Consider the following 25,158-nt stretch of genomic DNA (forward strand, 5'->3'; position numbering starts at 1 on the left):
CAGTAGGATCCAGAGAAGCAGGAATCTGTTGGAACATCTGTAGGAGTGAGAAATTTATTTCAGGCCAGAACACAACAGTGTGGAAAGACTGTATTAAATGTTAGTGTACAAAAAAAAAAGGTTTCAAAGCACCAATCTACTGCCTTGTCTAACTCTGCCACCTCCTGTCAAGTTTTCATATCTACAAGGGGGGGAAAAAAAAAAAAGCTGGAATGGAATGTGTGCTGTGCGTGTGGCAGCCTGTGGCTTTCCCAGGAACGTTACACTTTGCACTTAACCTAACATGCAATTCTGGCTGAGCTCCTTACTTTGATTTGGCAGCCAAAGCCACAGACCAAAGACCACTCGATGAATTGTCTCTGTGTGTTTTTCCGACCTCAATCTGCAACCAGTGCTGTGCTTCAAGACAGTTTTAGTTTTCTGCCAAGCCATCCTAAATTAAAAGCAGGTCATCTCGCTGCTCCCCAAAACAAGTCTGTCTCAAATTTGTCTCCCTACCCATGTGGGGCCCTGCTGCATCTAATCTTTGCTTAGATCCGGTTGGGACAAAAGGACAAACACAAAAGAAAAACAAAAGGAGACCATCCAGCTCAAATGAGCAACATGTGGCCCCTAGTGTTGTTCTATAATGAAGCAAAAGCACTGTTGCTCTGAAAGCATTTAAGAGGCCATGGAAATTTGCCCCTCGGGGATTATAAGGAAGCTGGTGGAGTCGAGACATCTGCTACATTTGAGAACAGGAAAGAAAGGGGGTGGGGGGAAAAGCGGGTCTGCGTCCTGAAGCTGAACTAACAAGTGAAACCAAAGGAAGACAAAATGAGTGAGTAAATAAACGACTGCAAACCACACAGCCAAAACACAGCAAACAGTTTGCTTGGCATGTTGTAGACTCAGTGGACGCATTGCGTGGAGTCAAGTGCAGCCAGAGCACTATCAAAGGCAGCATGCTGCGCTACTGACTGAGGTAACAAACCACAGGAAAGGCAGGATTACACGCATTTCTGCAGAGTGGCTTGTAAAATGACACTGTGGCAGTCCTGTTTTAAAGTCGATGATTAATGTTTGTGAAAAACCAAGACGCATCTGTTCCCAGTTAAAACACTGGAAACCAGATTAAAGGAAGTGCTTCAAACGAATGGCAGGGCAGAGGCTGAGAACAGCTTATACAGGGCAAACCACAAATAACACAGTAATAAAAAGATAACCACTGTAGATAGCTGGATTTTGGCCTGTGATTCAGTCATATGACCCAGAGGCCTAACAGGAGGTAGAGCTGACTCAGGACGCTTCTAAAAAAATGTTACTTCTTACTCTGCAACTTGGTTTAGATCTCGAATGATGAGAACAAACACTGCAGTAATGTCATCCAACAGAGAGAGTGAGAGAAATAGAGAAAGAACAGAATTCAGACGGTAGATGAACAGTAACATTTTCATTTACAATGCAACAAGTCTGCAAGCTCTTAAATAATGTGGGAGCCATACAAGACTGAAAATGTGAGATTTGGCGAACCCAAGAACTCTTAATTTAAACACCTTTCTTGCAAGGTGTACTTTAAAGTAACTTAGAGCAGTACAGCCACAGACAGCTATTTTGAAGTGAGACAACAGCAAATTAGCAGGCTACAGATCAACAAGAGATGTGCAGGCTGTGGTAGTGCCAGACGATCATAATAAAGCAGCATTTTAAAGATTGCAATCCAACCTTTTGAATGCCTCATTCCAGGAGATGCGCCTCCAAATTATGTAAGAACTGATGTTTACATACTAAGCGTCATTTTAAGATGTTTTGTTAACTTGATATGAAATATACTTGAGTAGATAAAACAATTAACCAACTATTTGGGGAAAGTAGCCAGAAATCAAAAAATAGTTCACAAACAATATTTATCTACATCAGAGCCATTAGTAAGCCTTTCTCTGCTAAAGGTCACCAGTGTTCATGGAAAGAGTGAAGTAATGCACAGTAGAGTGCACGCTCAATCCTCCCAAAAAAACACAACATTATAAAAACAAATGCACACGGAATTCTACACGTTTTCTGTAATACAAAAAGATCAGTGAAATTTGCCGATTTTTCTGCATGCCATACAAATCTATAATGTGCTTTAAATGAATGTTATCTTTTGAGGTTTCTTTCTAGTGTAATTTACCCATTTCCTAAACTCACATCTTCCTTAGCAGGGTCGCCGCAGAACTGAAGCCTATCCCAGCAAGCATAGGGTGCGATGCAGGAGCAATCCCTGGATCTGTTCCAGTCCATCACGGGGTAAAAACACATACACACAATTTAGCATCTGCAACCTACCTATTCTGCATGTCTTTGAACTGTGGGAGGAAACTGTAATTTACGCATGTGTTTTAATTACTCTGGGCTTGGTTGTTTTTTTTGAACTGTTTATTTTTTTAAAGTACCCAGTGATAACATAGTTGTGAATGGCTTATACAAAAAAAAAAAAAAAAAAAGACTCATTCCAGAAATGTGGCATGCACAGACAAACCAAAAGATTTATATTGTTATAAAACAGTATTCATGGGAAAAAATAAATCCTAGAAAAACCACCATAAAACTGGAAACAGTTCCCAAAGATTCAATGAGTTGTTTCTTATTTAGCTGGAGCAAAATCCTCTTGCAGAATTAATGCATACTCAAATACCATACAAGTCTAGGATATCCTGGGAAACTTTTCTCCATCATTTTTATCAGACAGATAAGCTTTCTTTATCAAAATTAGAAACCCTTATTTGCTACCAGAACCTAGATTAATTGATTAATGCCCAGTTATTCCACATTCTAAATACCATTGCTGAATTTTAACTGAACACTACAGTAAATGCCTGACAAATGCCTGACATATGCAAATTTGCTTTAGTACTTTAAATATATACATTTACTTTAGGCATAATGCAATGCACTACATATTTTCCAAGCACTGCTAACTAATATTTGACTCATCCATCCATTTTTAACCCCCTTATTCAATTCAGGGTTACATTTCACTCATAACATTACATTAAGTGCTGGATAGCTAACAAATCCATCTTAAAATACTAAGTCCTTCCAAAATGAACCCTAGAAATAATCTTCAAGGGTAGTACATGTGAGTGCTTAGCAAAGTAACACAACCCCACTGGACTGAGGAGGTTCTCACGTTGCATGTTGGCACCAATGACCTAAAATATTCTGTAGCTACCACGAGCGGCTATTGCATCAAAGAGTCAGAGAAAGAAATCGGAGTCTGAAACACAAGATTTTATATAACAAAGCACATAGACATGGACTTCTCTAATTTGGAAACAAGAGAGGATCAAAAATTTAATAGAGGACATACAGCCATTCCAAACTATAAAGAATATAATGGAGTAATTGGAGTTAAAAGGCAATATACTGACAGAAAAATAAACTTATGCATTTCTGTCCAGTGTGGGTTGTATTTCAAGCATTCCTGGTGAAGTTCTGTTTGGTTACTCAAACTAATGCAGAGAGACAGCATCATATATATATATATATATATATATATATATATATATATATATATATATATATATATATATAGAGAGATATAGATATATATATAGATATGGAAGAGAAGGTCTGTGATACGGTTTGCATATTAGCAGTTGGAGATCCACAAAGGGAGAAAATGAATCATGTATCATAAAGTAGTTTTTATTCCTGAGCTTTCAACCCCTACCAGGGGTCTTCATCAGAGGATAATGCTTAGACTTACAAGAATCAAAGGCAATATATAGCAATACCTTACAGGGGAGGAGGGGGTAGGTCCGTGTGGGGGTGAGGTTGTTGGGAGTAAAGTCTTGTTTATTAAGAATAAGTTCTTCTTAAGTTTGTATATGCTGGATTTATGTCCAAGTGTCTGTTATATATATATATATATATATATATATATATAGCGTCGGTACACAGCCATTTTAAGATCTCTCCAGAGATGTTCAATCGTATTCAAGTCTGGGGTCTGGCTGGGCCACTCAAGGATATTCACAGAGTTGTCCTGAAGCCACTCTTTTGATATCTTGGCTGTGTGCTTAGGGTCGTTGTCCCGCTGAAAGATGAACCATCGCCTCAGTCTGAGGTCAAGAGCGCTCTGGAGTAGGTTTTCATTCAGACTGCCTCTGTATATTGCTGCAGTCATCTTTTCCTTTATCCTGACTAGTCTCCCAGTTCCTGCCCCTGAAAAACATCCCCACAGCATGATGCTGCCACCACCATGCTTCACTGTAGGGATGGTATTGGCCTGGTGATGAGTGGTGCCTGATTTCCTCCAGATGTGACACCTAGCATTCACACCAAAGAGTTCAATCTTTGTCTCATCAGACCAGAGAATTTTGTTTCTCATGGTCAGAGTCCTTCAGGTGCCTTTTTGCAAATTCCAGGCGGGTAGCCATGTGCCTTTTACTAAGGAATGGCTTCCGTCTGGCCACTCTACCATACAGGCCTGATTGGTGGATTGCTGGAGAGATGGTTGTCCTTCTGGAAGGTTCTCCTCTCTCCACAGAGGACCTCTGGAGCTCTGACAGAGTGACCATCAGGTTCCAAGGGCCTTCTCCCCCGATCGCTCAGTTTAGATGGCTGGCCAGCTCTAGGAAGAGTCCTGGTGGTTTCGAACTTCTTCCACTTATGGATGATGGAGGCCACTGTGCTCATTGGGACCTTCAAAGCAGCAGAAATTTTTCTGTAACCTTCCCCAGATTTGTGCCTCGAGACAATCCTGTCTCAGAGGTCTGCAGACAATTCCTTTCACTTCATGCTTGGTTTGTGCTCCGACATGAACTGTCAACTGTGTGACCTTATATAGACAGATGTGTGCCTTTCCAAATCATGTCCAATCAACTGAATTTACCACAGGTGGACTCCAATTAAGCTGCAGAAACATCTCAAGGATGATCAGGGGAAACAGGATGCACCTGAGCTCAATTTTGAGCTTCATGGCAAAGGCTGTGAATACTTATGTACATGTGATTTCTCAGTTTTTTTATTTTTAATAAATTTGCAAAAACCTCAAGTAAACGTTTTTCATGTTGTCATTATGGGGTGTTGTGTGTAGAATTCTGAGGAAAAAAATGAATTTAATCCATTTTGGAATAAGGCTGTAACACAACAAAATGTGGAAAAAGTGATGCGCTGTGAATACTTTCCGGATGCACTATAATAGTGTACCTGATCAAAAAAGAAAACTTTATTCCTTTACGTCTTAATACATAGATCAAATACATCAGAAGACAACCAAATAATTTTTGTAGTCCAAATATACAGTCAGGTCCATAAGTATTTGGCCAATGACACAAATTTCATAATTTTGGCTCTGTATGCCACCACAATGGATTTAAAATAAAGCAATCATTATGCGACTGAAGTGTAGAGTTTTGGCTTTAATGCAAGGGGTTTACCAAAAATATATGAGCTGTTTAGGAATGACAGCCATTTTCTGCATAGCACCCCATATTTCTAGGGGCTGAAATATATATGGACATTTGACTGAAAAGCTGTTCCATTGCCAGGTGGGAGCAGGTCCCTCATTATTTCATTAAATATGAAGCAGGTAAAAGGCCTGGAGTTGATTCCAAGTGTGAAATTTGCATTTGAGGTCCAAGGAGCTGTCCATTCAAATAAAAGCAGGCCATAATTAGGCAAAGAAAACAAAACAAACCCTTTAGAGAGACAGCAGAAACAAAAGGAGTAGTCAAATGAACCACCTGGTACGTTCTTTAAAAGAAGGAACACACACTGGTCTGGGAAACACAGAAGACAACTCTGCTGGATGATTGTAGAATTGTGTCTGTGGTGAAGAAGAACCCCTACACAACATTTAGCCAAACCAAGTACACTCTCCTGGACGTAGACCTATCATTACCAAAGACTACAATCAAGAGAAGACGTCATGAAAATAAAGACAGATTTTATGACAAGGTGCAAACCATTGGTAAACCTCAAGAATAGGAAGGACAGATTAGATTTTGCCAGAAAACATTTTTAGAAGCCTAGTTCTGGAACAATTTTCTTTGGACAAAGGAGGAGGGGGAGGAGGAAGTTAGGAGCATGTGCTGTAGCGTGTTGCCCCACCCTCCACACAACGAAACCACCTGGATTGGGACCAGAGTCCAACAGCGACACCCTCAGCGCCACACTGGAACAGTGTGAGGTTTTAGAAGTGACTCTACTCTGTTGGGCTCTCAAGCAAGGCCCTTAACCTGCAATTGCTTCATCCTGGGTATGACGTTGATCTGCATCCATCCCTGCAAGCGGGTCCTCCTGCTTACTTTGGACAAAGGAAACAAAGATAAATATATATTATAACATTGGAAAGAGAAGCATATGGAAAAGAGAAGAAACAGCTCATGATCTGTTGAAGACCACATCATTTGTGAAACATGGTGGAGGCGGTTTTATGGCATGATCATGCATGGCTGCGAATGGAAGTCTGTCCCTTGTATTAATTGATGATATGACTGCTGGCAGAAGTAGCAGGGTGAATTCTGAAGAGTATAGGGCTATACTATCTGCTCATATTCAACCAAATGCTGCAAAACTGAAAGGACGACGTTTCACAGTACAGATGGATAATGAGCCAAAACATACCGCAAAAGCAAACCAAGTGCTTTTCAAGGCAAAGAGTTGGAATATTCTTAAATGACCAAGTCAATCAACTGATCTCAACCCAATTAGATGTGCATTTCACTTGCTGAGGACAAAACTGAAGGCAGAAAGCCCAACTGCAGTAAAGACCTGGCAAAGCATCAGGAGTGTGGAAACACAGCACTTGGAGATGGCCATGGGTTCCAGACTTCAGGCAGTTACTGATTGCAAAGGATTTTCAACCAAATGTTGAAATAATCATTATATTTACAGTTATATTAGTTTGTCCAAATACTTTTGAGCCACTGAAAATAGGGGGACCATGTATAAAAATGGTGGTCTTTAATGAACAGTGCATACAATATTTTTGTTAGATGCATTGAATTAAAGCTGAAAGTCTATAAAATCTTGATAGGTTTGCTTCAAATCCATTGTTGTGGTGTACAAAGCCAAAATTATGAAAATTGCATCACTGTCCAAATACTTATGGACCCTTCTTACTTTTCAAATAATTTTTTCACTTTTCAGATCCGATGTCTAGTTCATCCCAGGCATGCAACAGAAAAGGTAATGTATAATAATTGTTAAAAACCAAAGCCTCTAAAGTGAATAACCTTCATGAAGTATACTGTAGGTTATGTATAATGGCTAAAATAACAGGTGAAATATGAAACTTTCATAACAGAGATAAAATTGGAATTACTTTTTATACCAAGGTTTTGTAAATAAATTACATGATTTTCTATTACTCTTACAACACCAAGTTAGATTACTTTTTTGTTTGCTCCGGAAATCTTGTCTTATTAGGCAGGCACCTTTAAAGAGGAGTGTAACTAAGAATTATTATGAAACATTCAATCCTAATGCTGCAGACTACATATAATCTTTCACAGTGAATAACTCATCTAGTCATGCCAAGCATCAAGTTAAAAACCCACTAAAAATATTAAAGAAAAATCTGCTTTATAAGCACAGGCAGTAAATCCAAACCAATCAAGCTGAAGAGGTTATTATAACACTGGGCTGAAGTACAACAATTGTGTCACTTTATTTGATGAACATTTGGATACAGTGAGTTTAGAGCTGTCTATCATACAAAACATTAAACCGGCGGATAGCTGAAAAAGAGACAACATGGAAGATACAAGCCTCGTTTATTACAGTGGGCTCAATTAATCTGAAACAGGGGACTTCAATTTTAAAGAGAACAGATGTAGCCTAATTTGAGAAAACTATTGATAACAATATGATAAACCTGACATAGTTGTTGCTAATAGATGGTGCATGCAAACTAAAACCAGCTCTTAGGAACAATTGTATAAAATATAAAAGCATGTATTTATATGCATTTGGATTTATAGTGTTACCAAGTTTATAAACAGACTTAATATTAGTAAGTTACAAAATAAGTTACTGAATAGCTGCTTTTAAAAACAATCTAATTTTCTACCTGCATAATAAGTAGCATGTACTAATGCATGGTATCATACTCTCACACTTGAACACACACACATATGCACACACACAACTCTGAAGTTCTTATGGCAGCCAGTAACCTCTTTACATGGATGTTAACAATAAACATAGTTTTATTAATCTGTTCCAGTCCTGCTGAACAGCATTGCCATTGTGTTTAAATCAAATGTATAACATGTAGTACTGAAAAAAAAATACAAATAAAACTAAATCATAGATAACTCACTTGCTCACAACTACAAAGTAAAGACCCTAACTGATACTAGTTTCATTAAGAGTCAGCTTGGCCAGCCAAACTGTTGTCTTGTGAGAGAGGGTGACTACGAAGGCCCAGCCTTTGATGGTATGGTGGCTCCCTTGTTTCCAGCAGGCAGCCAACCAGCTTGCTTTCCAGCTCAACCCTATCCCTCTAATTCATTGGTGAGTGTATATGGTTTTTCACAACTTGAGATATTTAATTTTGTCAAACTGTCTTTGATACTTTCAAATTTTCAAAAGGTTACTCTCTCCCACATTCCAAATATTTTTTAGAAGGAACAGGGTAGAAGTGAGTTGCAGTGGAATAACATCAGCTCTCTCATTCAGACTAGCAAACAAAATTTTGTCTCATTCGTATAATCTGCAGCAAAGCATTTTGCACATCTTCATCCATGTGGCCCTGTGAAAGAAAAATGAAATGTAATTGACAGGAAAGTAGTTTAGCCACTGAAATACATTTCTATTTATACTTCTGTCGTTTTTCTGTCTTTTTCCTCCTCCTTTCTTCAAATTAGGTCAGAAAGCACTTGTATTATAATTTGATAAGACTCCCAAAAAAGGGAAAATCTGAAATCACATGGGCTATTTCAAACTAAATCACAGTACTCCTGTTATAGATCTGTAATGTTTGAAATGTAGTGGTGGATCTTAGTGCTTCACTGAACATATCTAGTAATCTGCGAGAAGTATCCCTAAATGTGAGACACCATCATGGCTAAAAGTTTACAATAAAACAAAGAAATGGCCATTATAATTTTAATTCTAGCATTAAAAAGTACCTGTGCTGCACTGAGCAGGTGTGTACGATAAATTGAAACCACCTCTGTGTGTCTCCTCTCTGCATCCTAAAGAGAAAAAGAATAGACATTAGAATAACATGGCCCGAAAAAAAATTAAATATTTATTGGACCATTCAGTGTTTCAGGGCTAAATGAGTTTCATGTTTTCAACATCAAAATCACATAGAAAAACCTCTTTTACACCAGCAGCTGTATAGCCAGAATATGACGCTGATGTATCACCTCAGGAATTATTGGTCTACAACAACATGCCAAACTTTATAAATTCAGTTATCATCATGTCTAATTTTATTTTCAAGTTAGTTTCACTTAAACTGTGGTGACATTAGGAAAAGGTAAAATACTGCCAATGAAATGCTTAAAATGTATTTTTATTTAAAACAAACATAGGGAATGATTTACAAATTCTAAAGCTTGAAATGCAAATTTCTTATATTACATTTAGGATGTTACACTTGGAAACCGCGGTGTCCAAATATGGAATAGTTTTGCTATTGTAAGTTAACAACCTGTGATCAACTAATCTCAGTGGAAAAACAGGGAAAAGTAAACTACAGATGAATTATCACAGGTGAAGTGAGGGGATGCATATAGGTTTGTATGCCGAGAAAGATGCGAAAGTTGAAATGTTTAGCTTTTTAGACTCTATGCAACACTGCCCTCAAGTGGACAGTCTGTGTCTGTTTCATTTAAACAAAGATTCAGTATATTTACAGGCTTAATATTCTAACAAAGCCTAGGTTAGCTATGGTGAATAATAAGAGTGATTATATTCCTGGCATTAAAAAACAAGGAATACATAAAAATTGCACAAGATTCACTGGTGACTGGCTATAAAAAAAGAAAAAAAATGAAAGCACAAAAAGTCTTCCATACTGAAAGTGTGACCAATGGTATGAATTGAAATACTTCAGGAAAGAGTCCTTTGATATAAGTGGGCCGACACTCTGACTTTTCATGTCACTCTGCCCGCACTCCATTTAAAAATGTAAATGTACTTTCTTCATCATGTACTGATGGCCATTTAAAATTACAAAGCAAATGAAATAGAAAAACAAAATTCCTCTTTTGCATGATGTCTAAAAAAACACCCATTTTATTTAGCTACAAAACACCAGCCTAGGACACCTGTAGATTTCAGCAAATTGATGGGAGAACTGAATTAAGTTTGCAAAATACTGCACACAATATCTAATATTTGGAATTATGAAATTGAAGTGAAAACACCTCTAAAAATATGTCTAAAATAGCAAACTTATAAATGATAGGTGCCTAACCATTTCAATAAAAATGCCAGAAAAAAAAATGTCCTTGTTCAGCTCCTAAACATACACTCCAACTGCCCACACATTCTGGCCACACTTTGTATAACTAGTGAATTCTTTCCATTCATGTTTTCTGGATCTCGTACTCCCTACTGTTTCTGTGAATTAACCTTGTTTTGCCTGGTACACAGCGTTTCCATTTCTGAACTAACCAAACATTTTTAAAGGTGTATTGGACTCCCATGTTGTATGCCTAACTTCATCTGGGGTACAAGAAGGTTTCAATGGGAACACATAGTGCGGTTACACAATGGATGACAGTTGTAAAAGCACATCTTACACCAAGATGACAGTATACATTGTGGCAGACGACCAGGTGCCTTGCCCCACCGGGACACCTGGAGAAGGGAAGGACCAGTGTATGTATATATGTATATGTATATATATATATATATATATATATATATATATAAGGTTCAATCGGATTCAAGTCTGGGCTCTGGCTGGACATTCACAGAGTTGTCCTGAAGCCACTCTTACTTTGATCTCTTAGCTGTGTGCTTAGGGTCGTTGTCCTGCTGAAAGATGAACCGTTGCCCCAGTCTGAGGTCAAGAGCGCTCTGGAGCAGGTTTTCATCCAGGATGTGTCTGTACATTGCTGCAGTCATCTTTCCCTTTATCCTGACTAGTCTCCCAGTTCCTGCCGCTGAAAAACATCCCCACAGCATGATGCTGCCACTACCATGCTTCACTGTAGGGATGGTATTGGCCTGGTGATGAGCGGTGCCTAGTCTCCTACAAACGTGACGCCTGGCATTCACACCAAAGAGTTCAATCTTTGTCTCATCAGACCAGAGAATTTTGTTTCTCATGGTCTGAGAGTTCTTCAGGCACCTTTTGGCAAACTCCAGGCGGGCTGCCATGTGCCTTTTACTAAGGAGTGGCTTCCGTCTGGCCACTCTACCATACAGGCCTGATTGGTGGATTGCTGTAGAGATGGTTGTCCTTCTGGAAGGTTCTCCTCTCTCCACAGAGGACCTCTGGAGCTCTGACAGAATGACCATCAGGTTCTTGGTCACCTCCCGGACTAAGGCCCTTCTCCCCCGATTGCTCAATTTAGATGGCCGGCCAGCTGTGGGAAGAGTCCTGGTGGTTTGAACTTCTTCCACTTACGGATGATGGAGGCCACTGTGCTCATTGGGACCTTCAAAGCAGCAGAAATTTTTCTGTAACCTTCCCCAGATTTGTGCCTCGAGACAATCCTGTCTCGGAGGTCTACAGACAATTCCTTTGACTTCATGTTTGGTTTGTGCTCTGACATGTCAACTATGGGACCTTATATAGACAGGTGCGTGCCTTTCCAAATCATGTCCAATCAACTGAATTTACCACAGGTGGACTCCAGTTAAGCTGTAGAAACATCTCAAGGCTGATCAGGGGAAACAGGATGCACCTGAGCTCGATTTTGAGCTTCATGGCAAAGGCTGTGAATACTTATGTACATGTGCTTTCTCAATTTTTTTATTTTTAATAAATTTGCAAAAACCACAAGTAAACTTTTTTCACGTTGTCATTATGGGGTGTTGTGTGTAGAATTCTGAGGAAAAAAATGAATTTAATCCATTTTGGAATAAGGCTGTAACATAAAATGTGGAAAACGTGATGCGCTGTGAATACTTTCTGGATACACTGTACTTTCCAAGAAGATGGTCTAATGCAGCTACTGCTGACAATGACCCTGAGAAAGTATATTTTAAAATTTTATACGTTTTCATTTTACTGTGTTCTCTGCAATGGAAGCGGTGTTAGCATTTTGTGGGATACAATGCTCACATTATGAAGTAGTACTGAAATTAGCTAGAAAATCATGAAACTCTAAGTCTCACGAGTCTAATTTTCCTAACAATTCTAGAACTCTTACAAGACCATACAACAAACAATTAAAAGTTACAGAAGAGCTGATAACAATATCTAACTGTACTTGTTTTCAAAAGACCAACTGTTTGTGGGTAGTTTTGTCACTGCAAAATAAGACAACATGCTAAACTAATAATGACACCAATAACACGAAACATTTCATTGGATCTGCTTCCGGTTTACAGTGACATTTGGATTTAAATTCTCTTTGTCAGATGTTCCAGTATTTTATGATCATTGTACTTACATCCAGTTGCTGCTGTAGGCTCTTAATCTGGGCTTGGAGAATGTCTACCTGTTGGAATTGTCGCTTGGATGGAGTGCCACCTGTGTACGTGAGCTGAGAAAGGCCATTTAGAGCTTGCTTCAGCCTTTCCACATCAGTGAGGAGCTCCGTGATCTAAACAAAAAAAAAATCATAATATTCAGATTTCTGAGACTAAACCTTATGTACCACTTTCTAATATTATGCCAGTCAAATAGAATGTTCTCAGATTATGCTGTATCACACATAACTCCATTACTCAAATTTATCCTGTTTTAAAAGAAAACAACTTACTCTTAAAACTCAGAAAGACAGGGGTACAGTATATTTTACCAAAACCACTGCACCATCAAAATGGGAACTTTGCATTCTTGCCCAATATGCTGTTATATAACAAATCTTTAGCTTCTTCGTCTAAAATGAATGAAAGATCACTGGATTTAATTCTAGTTCAGTATATTGCATATATTACAAAAAGAAAGTTAATGCGATGGCAGTAAAATTTAGTGGATTATCACTGATGCATTTGAAATCAAACTTGATATTTCTGTAGTAAACATTCGATCCCATTTATTTTAAAGTCTATGAATTATCTGGACATTTCTATTTCTTCATATTTTTTTATTTACAGTCCTACCACATCCCTGCCACTCTTCTCTTTAAACACCTTTACACATTCTGCCAGAGTGATGTGCTTTATATGTCCAACCACTATAAAACAATATTATTGTCAACATGCAACTTTTTAATGTGGGAGTAAACAGTAATTAAAATTAATGATCAATAAGACGTGATCAAAACAAGGGAAAATAAGCAATGCTTATAATGTGTGAAAACGTATATCAACTGTGTGAAACCCCTGTAATATTTAAGCTAAGAGTGACCATAAGATTTGAATTAAGAATTAAAAGTGTAGTGGTCTCCCTGGAATGTCCTTGCTGACCCCTCTTTGCCTCTGCAAAGGAAGGCAAACCAAGATAAAATAGAGAGACAAAATAGCATAATACATTTTCAATCTTTAAAATGACAATAAATGTACAAAATTATTAACTATAACCATCTGTGGAAGGATAACCTAGTCATCAGAAGACATCCATTGAAGACCCAAGAATTTTCTTCAGTTCACAAAGTATCCACAAATTATCCTCAATATCTGGGTTTTTTGTGGAGTCTCCCCACCACTGGCAGCCTGGCACATGAAGTATTATAAGGGTAAATATTCAGAGACTTAGTGTATGAACTTAGAACTGTTTATAAGCTTAACTCTTTAAGGGCTGAATATTTTTTCCAAAAAAGAGTTTCTGAAAAGCAATGGTTTCACACAGAAATCAACATAAAACATCTGTTGCTGCATGCTGTGGCAGCCAGTTTGACGAGAATGTGTGGTAGGCTTGGTGCCAAGCTGTCTTCATGTGGCTGAGGAATTGCAATGTAGTTTCTACCTCTTATCATTGTTAAGTGGCCCTCCTCCCTGGCAAACATTGCCGGAGGCGTATCAGCTACATGAACCCGTTCAACACTATGATTAGTTGAGGACCAGTCAACTGAAGCTGGAACCTCACATTCGTTTTTGATCACTTGTATCAAAATTGGAGTCCGACAAGTCATAGTCCAGTTCAGCGATAATAGGCAAAATGTCATCCATGCAGTAGTTTGCTTTATGCATTCACTTTGATCTCTCGCTAGATGTCAGTCCCATTTTTGCTGTTATTTGCGCCTTGCTACTTACACAAGCACAGGAAATCTCAGTCAAACCAATGAAGCTAACTTTCCTTCTAGCAACAAGAGTCCAGCTAAAACATAACAGTTGGTTTTGTCACAGTTTACGATTGATTACCATCGTCAACTCCTCCTTTTGACAAAAGTCGACATCAGCCCTGAAAGAGTTAAAGAGTTGACTGTCTTGCTCCTGGCTAGAAGCATCAAAGAAAGGCCTGCTGAAGCAAACTGGACACACAGGGCTGATAAACACCTAGGCTTAATGTAGCACTAAGGGTAGTAGTTTGTTTTTTTTAGCTTTCTTGAAAGTTGTATGTCAAGCTTTGGGATAGCTGCTATTTGGTGGTTGTTGTGGTGGTTATTTTTGTAGTGCCCTTTAAAGAATATCTGTCTGAACTTCTCTCAACTCTGAGGGCCCTTTCTGTTTGTCTCTGGGGTGAATATAAACGAAGGTGTATCTGGTGGGACACTGGGTGTACAAGGACATGTATTTTTCCTCCGTATAGCTTTCCCTCGACTGTGACAAGTCTTCCCTGTCACATCTACTGAAGAACAATCCCACAGCATAATGCAGCCACCACCATGCTTCACCCATAGAATTGTACTGTGGAGGAGATGAGCAGTGCCTGGTTTCCTACACATATGACGCTAACAACTTAGGCAAAACAATTCAGGCTTGGTTTCATCAGAACAGAAAATCTTGTTTCTCAGTCTCTTTAATTTATTAACCGAACATGTGCAATATCAATTTTAGGGTAACAGGTAGCCAAAGCCTATCCTGGCAAGATGAGGCACAAAACAGGAATCAACCCCAAACACTACTGCACACAAGCCTGTTGGGGTGAAAGAATTACTATTTGGCACATGAATGTAGCATCTTATTACAGTTCCTAAAAATGTCTCATACCTTTTGATTCTTGGCTTCTGTCTGCTCTGCAGAATTCTGAATTTGCACCTGCAGGTTTCCAATTGTTTCCAAAGCCTTGTCATACTTTTCCTTCAAGTCTTTGATCTCTTGCTCAATGGAAAGTTTTTTTGCTATTAAAATTGTATTCTCAGACTTTGCATTCTGTTCCTCACTTCTTGCATGCAAGGCCTCCAGAGACAATTCTTGATGTTGCTTAGTGAGATGAGACAACTGCTCACTGAGTTTTATAACTTGTGCCTCCAACACACTCTGTGTAGTTCTTAAGTCTGAAATTTGGCTATCATTTCTGCTGTCCTTATTCTGAGATGCCTTGCTAAGATTTAGAAGTTTGGTCTGCAAAGAGTTAATCTCTTCCATCATTTCAGCTTTTTTTTGCTTCTCCTTTTCTAAAGCCCCAATCAGATTTTCTACCTCCCCTTCTAGCTTTTCTTTGACTTGCATATTCTCTGCCAGCATAACAGAAGAAGAACGCTGGCACTCCAGTTCCTTCTGTAGTACTGCCACTTTTTGTACCTCCTGTGAGTAAGCATTTTCCCTCTCCTTTACTTTTCCTTCCAGCGTCTTGATGGTGTCCTCATAAGACAGCTGTATCGCATCAGACTTCTCTAATAACATATGTTTATTTTGCATCTCCTGCTGCAAGGAGTTAACCTCTAATCTGAATCTGTCTTTTTCCTTCTTTAGTTCCTCCTTCTGAAGAGATAGTTCCTTCCACTGCTCAGTCACAGTGTTGAGCTTCTTGACGAGTTCCTCTCTACTTTCATGGTGAAGGTGTTGAACCTCTTGATACTCTTTTTTTGAGATATATTCAGTTTCTATCCTTTCTTGTGCAACTTGTAACTCGGCTTTTAGCCTGTCATTTTCATCTTCTAACACTTTACATTTTTCTGCTATGGTCTTGCTTTGCTCCATTGATACCGATAACTGATCACTTAAAACTTTCAGAGAAGTATCAAAGGATGTCTCTTTTTCTTTCAGCATACTCAATGGAACAAATTTAGACTGAATGGCAACTTGAATTGTGTCAAGCTCTTTTTTCTGTGCCTCAATCTCTTTGTGAAGCCTCAATACTTCATCCTGAGAGTTCTTGTAGTTCGTCTCAGTCTCTGTGACTCTGGAGTACATGCTTGACATCTTTTCCTTGAGATCTGCATTTTCCTTTTCTAGATCTTTAAAGTTAACGTGACTCTGCACTAATTCTATATTCAAATTCTCTGTCTTTTTTCTTAATGATACATTTTCATCTTTTAACTCTCCAAGCAACTTCTTTATGTCATTATGCTTCTTCTCCAAGCAGGAATACTCTCTTTTAGCTCCATCCAAAGAACTAATGAGCAAATTCTTACTTTCATTATGCTCTTTAATAGTAACATACTCCTCTTTAATACTTTGTTTCAGCTCCGAGTTTTCACTCCTAATTACATCTAATTCCTTGTCTTTGTCACTGCATCTCTGTTGTTGTTCCCCAAGTTGCTTCTTGAGAGCCTCATTCTGGGATGAAAGCGAGGTGACTTCTAATTTAAACTTTTGAGGGTGAATGTACTGTGCTTGCAAGTTGGACACATTCTCCTGTAACATGACTTTTTCTGACATGAGCTTTTCTAATTCATTTTTTTCCTTTACCCGATTCTGTTCTGCTTCAGCAAGCCTCTGACCAAGATCATTGATTGTGGAGCTTAATGAACTCTTTAGCTCCTCGTGGATCTTTAAAGGCACATATTGGACTTGAACCTTGTTGGTCCAGTTATGTAGCTTTTGTTTTAGACTTTCACTTTCCTGTTGGTTCTGCTCTACTTCTTTTATTAGCAACTGACTTTTGGCAGTGACCTCCGACAACTTTCTTTTTAGTTCTCCGCTTTGCTCCTCCATTGTGGCCTTCAACCGATCATACTCTTCCACCTTCACATATTCAGAAGCTTTCAAACGTTGCTTGTTGCACTCCCTTTGCAGTTCAGCAAATTCATCTTGCATTCTATCATAATCTTCCTTTAGCTCTACAAACTGTCTTTCTTTTTCAACCACTGCATTTGTAAGTAGATTTTTCATGTTGTCAAACTTTTCTAGTGGTACTGATCCTGCTAGCCGTGCTTCACTAATTTTAAGTTGACTTTCCATATCCATAACTTTAACACTTGCTTCATCCTTTTCCTTTTTCGCCTGATTTAATTCTTTCTGCATTCTATCCATATCTTCCACTAACTTTCCTTCACTTTTCCTGTACTCTTCCAATGCCTTCTCACTTGTTTTCAGATGATTCCTCAATCTACCCACCTCTGCTGAAGCACCTTCATATTTCATCTTAACCTCCTGCAGCTGTGCTTTAAGATCTTCTACCGCTTGACTGTTCAGATGCTCTTTCACCACAACAACATGGGCTTGCAGCTGCTTCACTTTCAACTCAGAATCCATCATCCTTTTTTGCACATCATTTAGGGCATCTTCCATTTCCTTCACTTGTTTGTCAGAATCTCGTTTCGTCAACTCACATTGGTCTGAAAGACTTTTACATTCCTGTGTCTTGTGGAGTAGCTCATTCTTCAGTCTTATCATTTCATCATTCATAGCTTCACACCGTTTTCTCAACAACTCCATATCCTTTCTAATAGTTTCATTTTCACTTTGAATTGCCTGAAATGGCATAGACAGCTCCAGAGGTCTAGACATTGAGCGGGAAGGTGACAGCTGAAATGAAGAAATAAAATTTGTGAACTTAAAACATAATGAAATAAGTGTTGAAATCAAAGTTAACTTCAGATGACTTGAAAGAATGACATAAAAGTTTCCAATTTTATTTTTTACAAATAAGAAATAGACTATAACTGGCGAGCTCAAAGCAAAATGAGGATGTACACTAGCATTCAAGTTTGGAAAAAAATCTCAGAAAATGTATTAATAGAAACTGGTACCTACTACTTGAAAATTAGGACAATGGAGTAGAATAATGGCTACAAAAAAAAGGGGCTTTGCAGACAAATTATATATCGGTATATGATCCCGCAGTAATAGGCCCTTGCAACATTAGTAATATCTTGCTTATATTTTAACCTCAATTTAATGGTAACTTATTTAAAAAATTCTATAAAAAACATGATATTTCTGAGTGTCTATAAACTTTTATAGGCTAATGTGGTTTACAGCAGAAAAACTAGGAAATGGCTAGTCTATTATATCAAAGTAAATTTTCTTCTGTCTGCACTAGTCTGTACAAAGAAGATATTACTCAGATTTCAAAGAAAGTTCAATTTGCTTTTATCCTTTTTTAACCTCACAAAAACCTGTTTGTTTTCTAATGTCTACATCACTTTAATTATAAAGGAATCTTGAGAATATATATATAAAAAAGAGAGTACATAAAAAAACTCTTAGCAACTTAAGAATTAGAGAGAGAGTTTAATACATGAACAGCAACATCCCCAACTATACTTTCATACTGCATCCATGTCTGGGAGAAGTGGGGGTGTACATATCCAGCATACTAGTGGGTTGGGATATCTTTTTTTAATATATTAGGTGTGCCCAAGAACCCTAAATTGAGTCTAAGATAAATCTCATTATAATAGTTAAAATAATATGCTATATATTATTACAGAGTAATAAAAGTCAATCTAGTATTTTTCTATAGGGGTTTGGCAACCAATAAGTAAATGCACAGCATATTGCTTTAATCAGTGTTAGAGGTTAATTTAGTCTGTTTATTACTCTAATTATCAACATTGTGTATAATTATACTATATGTTTATATAAATAAAAAGTCATTTAAATATTTTACACTCCAAAAGTAAATAGTAATAAATCTGTACCACCACTAGAGCTTCTTAACATCTTTAACAAATAAAATAAAGTCACAGCATGCAAAGGTTGTTGGAGCACGAACTGAAAAATAAAATGTACAGAGCTGTAGAAGGAGCAGTAGTTTTACCTGCATAGCATCAAAACTTTTGGATTGCTTCTTGAGTAGATCCTTTCCTAGAAATTGAAATAAAACAGAATTTGTGCTAAAAGATTCTAAATTCTTCAGTAATCACACAGTAATATAAATCAACTTTTGTAGGGAATGTAACGACTTCCAAATCTGCAGCTATGCTGATAAATTAAAAAAATAACATGATAATCAAAAATACGTTTTTCCACACACTTGTGCGATTAATGAATGTATGCCATTACAAAATGCCATTGAATAAAATATGTGCTGCTCTTCATGAACTACATCTTACATTTAATGCAGACTTGTATCTGTCAAGGTATGGAGAGTAAGGCTGCAACAACTAGTCATGTCCTCAAAAAAACTGATAATAAAAACAGTTGCTAACACATTCGGTTCTTGATTTAGTAACCTTATGTACAGTGGTGTAAAAAACTATTTGCCCCCTTCCTGATTTCTTATTCTTTTGCATGTTTGTCACACAAAATGTTTCTGATCATCAAACACATTTAACCATTAGTCAAATATAACACAAGTAAACACAAAATGCAGTTTTTAAATGATGGTTTTTATTATTTAGGGATGCATAATGCATATAATGCATAATAATCTATTTATGTAAATTTATGTTTTGTATTTAGCTGTAAGTTTAGCAGTTTATAGTTAAAACAATCCACCATTTGTCAGGTAAAAAGAGCACAAGAAAAATTAAAATACTAACCTCTGACACCTGATTGAACACTTAGATCGTCCTTAAAAAAAACAAACAAAAAAAAAACAGCTGTATTAATACATAAACGTTTTCGTTTTACAGTATATCTAAAAATGACACTACTACTATTTATATTTAATTGTAGTGTAAAGCAACTGCCACTAATCCTGCCAAAGCACTGAAAATATGTAATAAAGTTTTAGGAAAAGTTTGTATTGAGTTTCACTTTTGCATTTTCATCATTATCTTAAACTTACTGTTGAGTCTCCAAAAGGAACACAATGTACACCAAAATATATGGAGAGAAAAACTTAAACCGTAAAGTTACATAAAACTTGAATGTGCCTTATTTTAATGTGGTTATGACAAATGTATGTAAAACACCAGTTGTAAAGTACTGTCACAATGTGAACACCCAGACTTAATTCTGTAAACCAATATCCAGAAATTTCCATTTTAAAAGTCAGGCTGGGTACCATGCACTGGTACAGCACACTGCCACACCCACCACACAACGAAACAGCTCGGGATCATGGTTGGCAACCCACATGGTGTAGTGACATTAAGTGATGCACCTTCACAATGCAGGCAATGTGCCTCATTTGGAAGTCCGTGAGCAACTGCTTGTTTGATACAAAGACATCTCCGGTCACTGGATAGCCTCCATATCTTGCAACCATATAGCAAAAAAAGAAGCACCGGGACTCTGAAGACTTGGAACTTCATCCTTATGCAAAGATATTGGGCGCACCACACACCCCTTTTCCAACGACCTCATGATCCCCCCATCCTCTCTCAATCTGTCTGCTGACTTCATAGGAAGAGTCACCAGAGACATGAATGTCACTGCCAAGGTAAGTAAACCTCTAAACAAGGTCAACACTTTCTCTGCAAACAGACACACTGCTGAAGGCTGTGCCCAAGGGGTAATTAAAGGCCTGGATCTTGTTTTTTATCCAAGATGCTCATAAGTCCAGACTGCTCACTCAGTCACACGAGAGCTCTGATTGGAGCTTCCATTGAATCCGTAAATATCACAGTATCATTAGCAAAGACAAGATCTGTGAATCTTTCTTCATCAACAGATGCCCCAGGGTTGCTGGATCCCCCAACCCTGCCCAACAACCAGTCCATGCAAGCACTGAACAGGTTAGAAGTAAGAACATACTCCTGACAAACCCCAGAATCAACTGATAAAAATGCAGAGGTTTTGCCTACACTCAGCACAGCATTCACAGTACCAGCATGCAGTCCGGCCATGACATCCAGCAACTTTGGAGAAAAATCGAACAAAATCTCAGGATGTCCCAAAGGGAAGCTTGATCAACTGTAATGAGCACTTTACGAAAATCAACAAAGGCTGCAAAGAAATTCCTGCCGATATTCATATTTGCACTCGATAAGAACTCTCAGTGCCAGAATGAGGTCAATGCTAGACTTCTTAATCATAAAACCAGACTGCTCCAATTGCTGGTAGGTGAGCAAATCCTATTTGTGAGATCCTATTGAGGATGACCATAGCAAGGACCTTAGCCGGCACCATTTCACTAAACAAAATAATTTCATAATTGATAGATAAATGTAACACCAAGCACTACTTTTAATCCACCAACTGTCTAATAAACAAAAATCAAGCCCTCGAAAAGATACAGACATGTAACTTAATTTTTGCATGAAATACTGCTTAAATAAATCTAAAGTAGAAATAGCTGCAGATGAGTACTTATTGCAATCATGATAAAAATACCCTATTGGAGACCCTGACTGCAAATCACTATATTTAAATAATATTTATTTATTTATTTATTTTTTTAAATTATTACCTTTTGTAACTATTTCCTATGTACTTATTCTCTTAAGTGGGAAAACGTCTAACTGCGTATTTATTAAACAGAAAAATAACCTGGAGAATAAATACGCAAAAATGTGTGTCAATGTTTATTGAAAATACATAAGACTGTTTTGACAGTATCAAGCAAAACTTGAAGATGTCCTATAAAAATAATTTTTTTTTTACCTATTTACTTTTTCAACTAAAGCTTCTACTCAAGGACAAACATTGTTCAGCATTAGCAGTAGTTATCGTGTTATTTAAAATAGATTAGGCTTACAGTGCTTACGTTAAGTGCTTTTTGAGAATTAACTAATGACAAATAAAGGGTCACATTATATTAAGACAGGCCAGATACAATATAAAATGTTAATCAGTTCAAACTTCAAGACTGCACAGACAAAGTAAATGAGATCAATAAATAAAATAAATTTTTTATTATATCATGTAGTAAAAAAAAAAACCAAAAAAAAACCACACACCTCATGTCGTTTTGAGGATTCCTTTACACTCCCCATATTGTTTTGATTTTCATTCAGATTTTCCTTCTCTTTTGTCAAAAGGAGAACCTTTAAATGATCTCGCTTAAAAAAAAAAAAAAAAAAAAGATACACAAAAGTTTTGAATGTGGGCACTATTTTGCATAATTAGCATTTATTACAAGGGTATTTGGAAATATTATTTTTACATGCGTCAGTGTTAATACACTTTGCTTATATCGTTTAAAGTCAACTGTTGTGAAACTTAAATGCAGCTATACCATGATATAGGTTGGCAAAGTGTGACAGGAAATGGAAGATGTTTATTTTTTGTTGATGATCCAATCAACAAGCATGTTGCCTGCAATGTTAAACGGAAACATTCTATCAGAAAACCGAACCTATAACATTTATCTTGATTTCAAGGTGGAATACAGACTTTTAACAACAAAGTGCATTTGTAATTTTGTATCATGTTAAACTTAAAACCAAAAAGACTGGCCGCTTCATCCAATCAATTTTTACCCATATTTACTTGGAGTAATATGGTTTGCATTTGATAAGTCGCCACTGGCAGTCATACTTTTACTGTCATACATACATACTGCATGACATCTTAATAAACAACAACATAGTAGTAAGAGTTTTCTGAACTACATTAACTAGAGTACTTAATACATTCTATTTTACAAAATGCAATATAAAAATGTTAATCTACAAACCTCTCTCTGAAGATCTTCAACAGTTTTTCTTTCCTGTGATAAAAATTAAGCCAATAATTAAAAACCACTAATTTCCAACAGTCACTTAAAGTCCCTTTCATTAAAAAAAAAAACACCACATCTATACAAAGGTTCTGAAATACCTGATTGAGCTGTTGTTGAAATCCATTAACTTTATCAAGCAAAATTCGCTGCTCCTGATGGAATTTCCTTAGTCTGCCTTTTAAATCTTCATTCTCTAACTCAAGGTCCTAAACATGAAAGGCTATCCAATTAGCATTTTACTGCCAGTTCAGGGAAAATTAAGCAGTAAACAAAAAATTGACAATAGCACCTCTCACCTTTATTCTCTGGTCTTTATGATCTATACCAGCTTCAATATTCATTGGTGGTACAACGGGGAGCTCCAGCACCTGAAAGTTATATTGAAGAAAATAAATAAATAAAAACACTTTCGTTCACTCTTTTGTCACATCTATATCTGAGAGTATATCTTTACTCTATACACTTTACTGAAATGCATTAGACGTAACAATAAACACAAAATATTTTGTTTAGATATTTATATGAAACAATGCATTGAAAGCATGATCAATGCCAAGACAAGGCAAACAAAAAAGGCAGACAGACGTTGCCCACTAGTCTTTCTGGATCACAGCAATCAATAAGCAAGAGGCACTATTCAAGTAAAATATAGACATATAAAAGCTCAAGCACATACGTTTACCATGTGTAAGGTGTATTGTAGATGTGCAAAAAATACTTCATAACTGATGATAAATTTGATATTGATTACAGAAAGTTAATAATTTTCCCTCAAGTGCTTAGGAGGATCTGTTATTTATTATTATTACATTGCCTTCAGAGAAATTCGCTATATAAGAACAGCAAATAATTCCAGTTTCTTATTAGTAAATGGCTTTTTGGCTACATGTTTATGTTGTAACAAAAGGAGCAAAAAGCTTCTGTGACAACATAAGAAAAGCATCATTTTACTTAATTTACTTAACAATATCCAGGAATTAAACAAAGTTGATCAGCTCAAGCAAACACTCAGCTATGCCTCTTTCAACAATAAATGAAGACAAAAACTCATTGAGATTGGCATTTTAAAATTTTTTCAAAAGATCACCGAGTGATTCAAAGCAGGTAAAGAGTGCCAATAGCAGGAATTTTTCCAGAGTTAATATTACAATTATTATACAGTATATGTGGGAGTGAAAATAAGGAATCCACATCTTACACTGTGCTGCAACCAACATAAGCCTGATGTTAACACAATATGCAGAATTTGCTTGATTATATGCAAAGTTTGTGTCAAGAACATAAATTACCTGATATGGCTGATGTCCTTTTTTCACTGCTTCCCTTGCTTGAAAAGAAAGAATAAATGATTAAAAATTCTACTCTTCAAAATATGAGACAGTTCACCAGTCCCATTGGACTATTTTTAAACACATGGCAGCAGTAAATATATTTCTAACTAGAAATCTTCAAACAGATGTATGAGACTATATAGTTTTGAAGCATATAAATCATTAAAATTTGTAAATAAACACAAAGTTAAATTGTAGAGAAACAAACAATATATGAAACCTAGGAAACAGCAGTAATCTTCACTGGATCAATGCAGCTTGGAAAAAAAAAATTCTTAGCAGCATGACCATATAATATAAATTGTCAATATCAAGTTCTATTGCATTAACCTGCTTTTTCTGGTAATGCATTTGGTTTTTTGCACTTAACATAAAATACTACAATTTGAGAAAGAAACAGAACTAGAATATAAACAAAAACTACATATAAACTTCAAAGCATATCAGTAAATAGACTAAAAAAAATAATTTATGTTCATGACATTTTCCCACCATTTTAGGGACAGGATGTGCCTCTCAATATCATTTACTGCCATGTACTAGGAGATCCCAGTTAACTGTGTCAGAGAAATGATAATGTTGAAATCAATTCAAACATATTAGGAAAAAAATCATGTTTTTCAGTATAAATTACAGATGTAGAACAAATGTATGCAAATGAACCATATTTGAATATATCTAGTTTTAGCCAGCAAAGATAATTCAAGTGCTTTACTAACCTGAGATGAATGTTCACAAGGCCATAAAATAAAATTAAAAATGCATTTTGTAGTTAAAGAAAATACAAGTAAAATTAAATTCCAAGACTAGACATAGCTTAATATACTTTATTTTGTACAACTAAATACAAAAATGACCACTACCGCTGTGCTAGAGTGTGCTAATGGAGGACACGGT

General features: G+C 36.8%; 1 protein-coding gene across 2 annotated transcripts in view; it reads right to left on the reverse strand.

Moving 5' to 3' along the window:
- Nucleotides 1–7,615: 7,615 nt before the first annotated feature.
- Nucleotides 7,616–25,158, reverse strand: part of uacab (uveal autoantigen with coiled-coil domains and ankyrin repeats b) — a 113,905-nt gene continuing 96,362 nt past the window's right edge. For both annotated transcript variants that reach the window (XM_039773227.1, XM_039773228.1), the window contains exons 9-19: nt 24,220–24,257; nt 23,227–23,298; nt 23,029–23,136; nt 22,886–22,918; nt 22,167–22,268; nt 19,863–19,893; nt 19,139–19,185; nt 15,199–17,901; nt 12,555–12,707; nt 9,105–9,170; nt 7,616–8,725 (exon numbers count right to left, since the gene is read on the reverse strand). In XM_039773227.1, the coding sequence (XP_039629161.1) occupies nt 8,654–8,725; nt 9,105–9,170; nt 12,555–12,707; nt 15,199–17,901; nt 19,139–19,185; nt 19,863–19,893; nt 22,167–22,268; nt 22,886–22,918; nt 23,029–23,136; nt 23,227–23,298; nt 24,220–24,257 (3,425 nt within the window). In that variant the 3' untranslated portion in view covers nt 7,616–8,653. The remainder of the gene's footprint in view (nt 8,726–9,104; nt 9,171–12,554; nt 12,708–15,198; nt 17,902–19,138; nt 19,186–19,862; nt 19,894–22,166; nt 22,269–22,885; nt 22,919–23,028; nt 23,137–23,226; nt 23,299–24,219; nt 24,258–25,158) is intronic.

Source organism: Polypterus senegalus, chromosome 12 (assembly GCF_016835505.1).
Source record: "Polypterus senegalus isolate Bchr_013 chromosome 12, ASM1683550v1, whole genome shotgun sequence".
NCBI classification, from domain to species: domain Eukaryota; kingdom Metazoa; phylum Chordata; class Cladistia; order Polypteriformes; family Polypteridae; genus Polypterus; species Polypterus senegalus.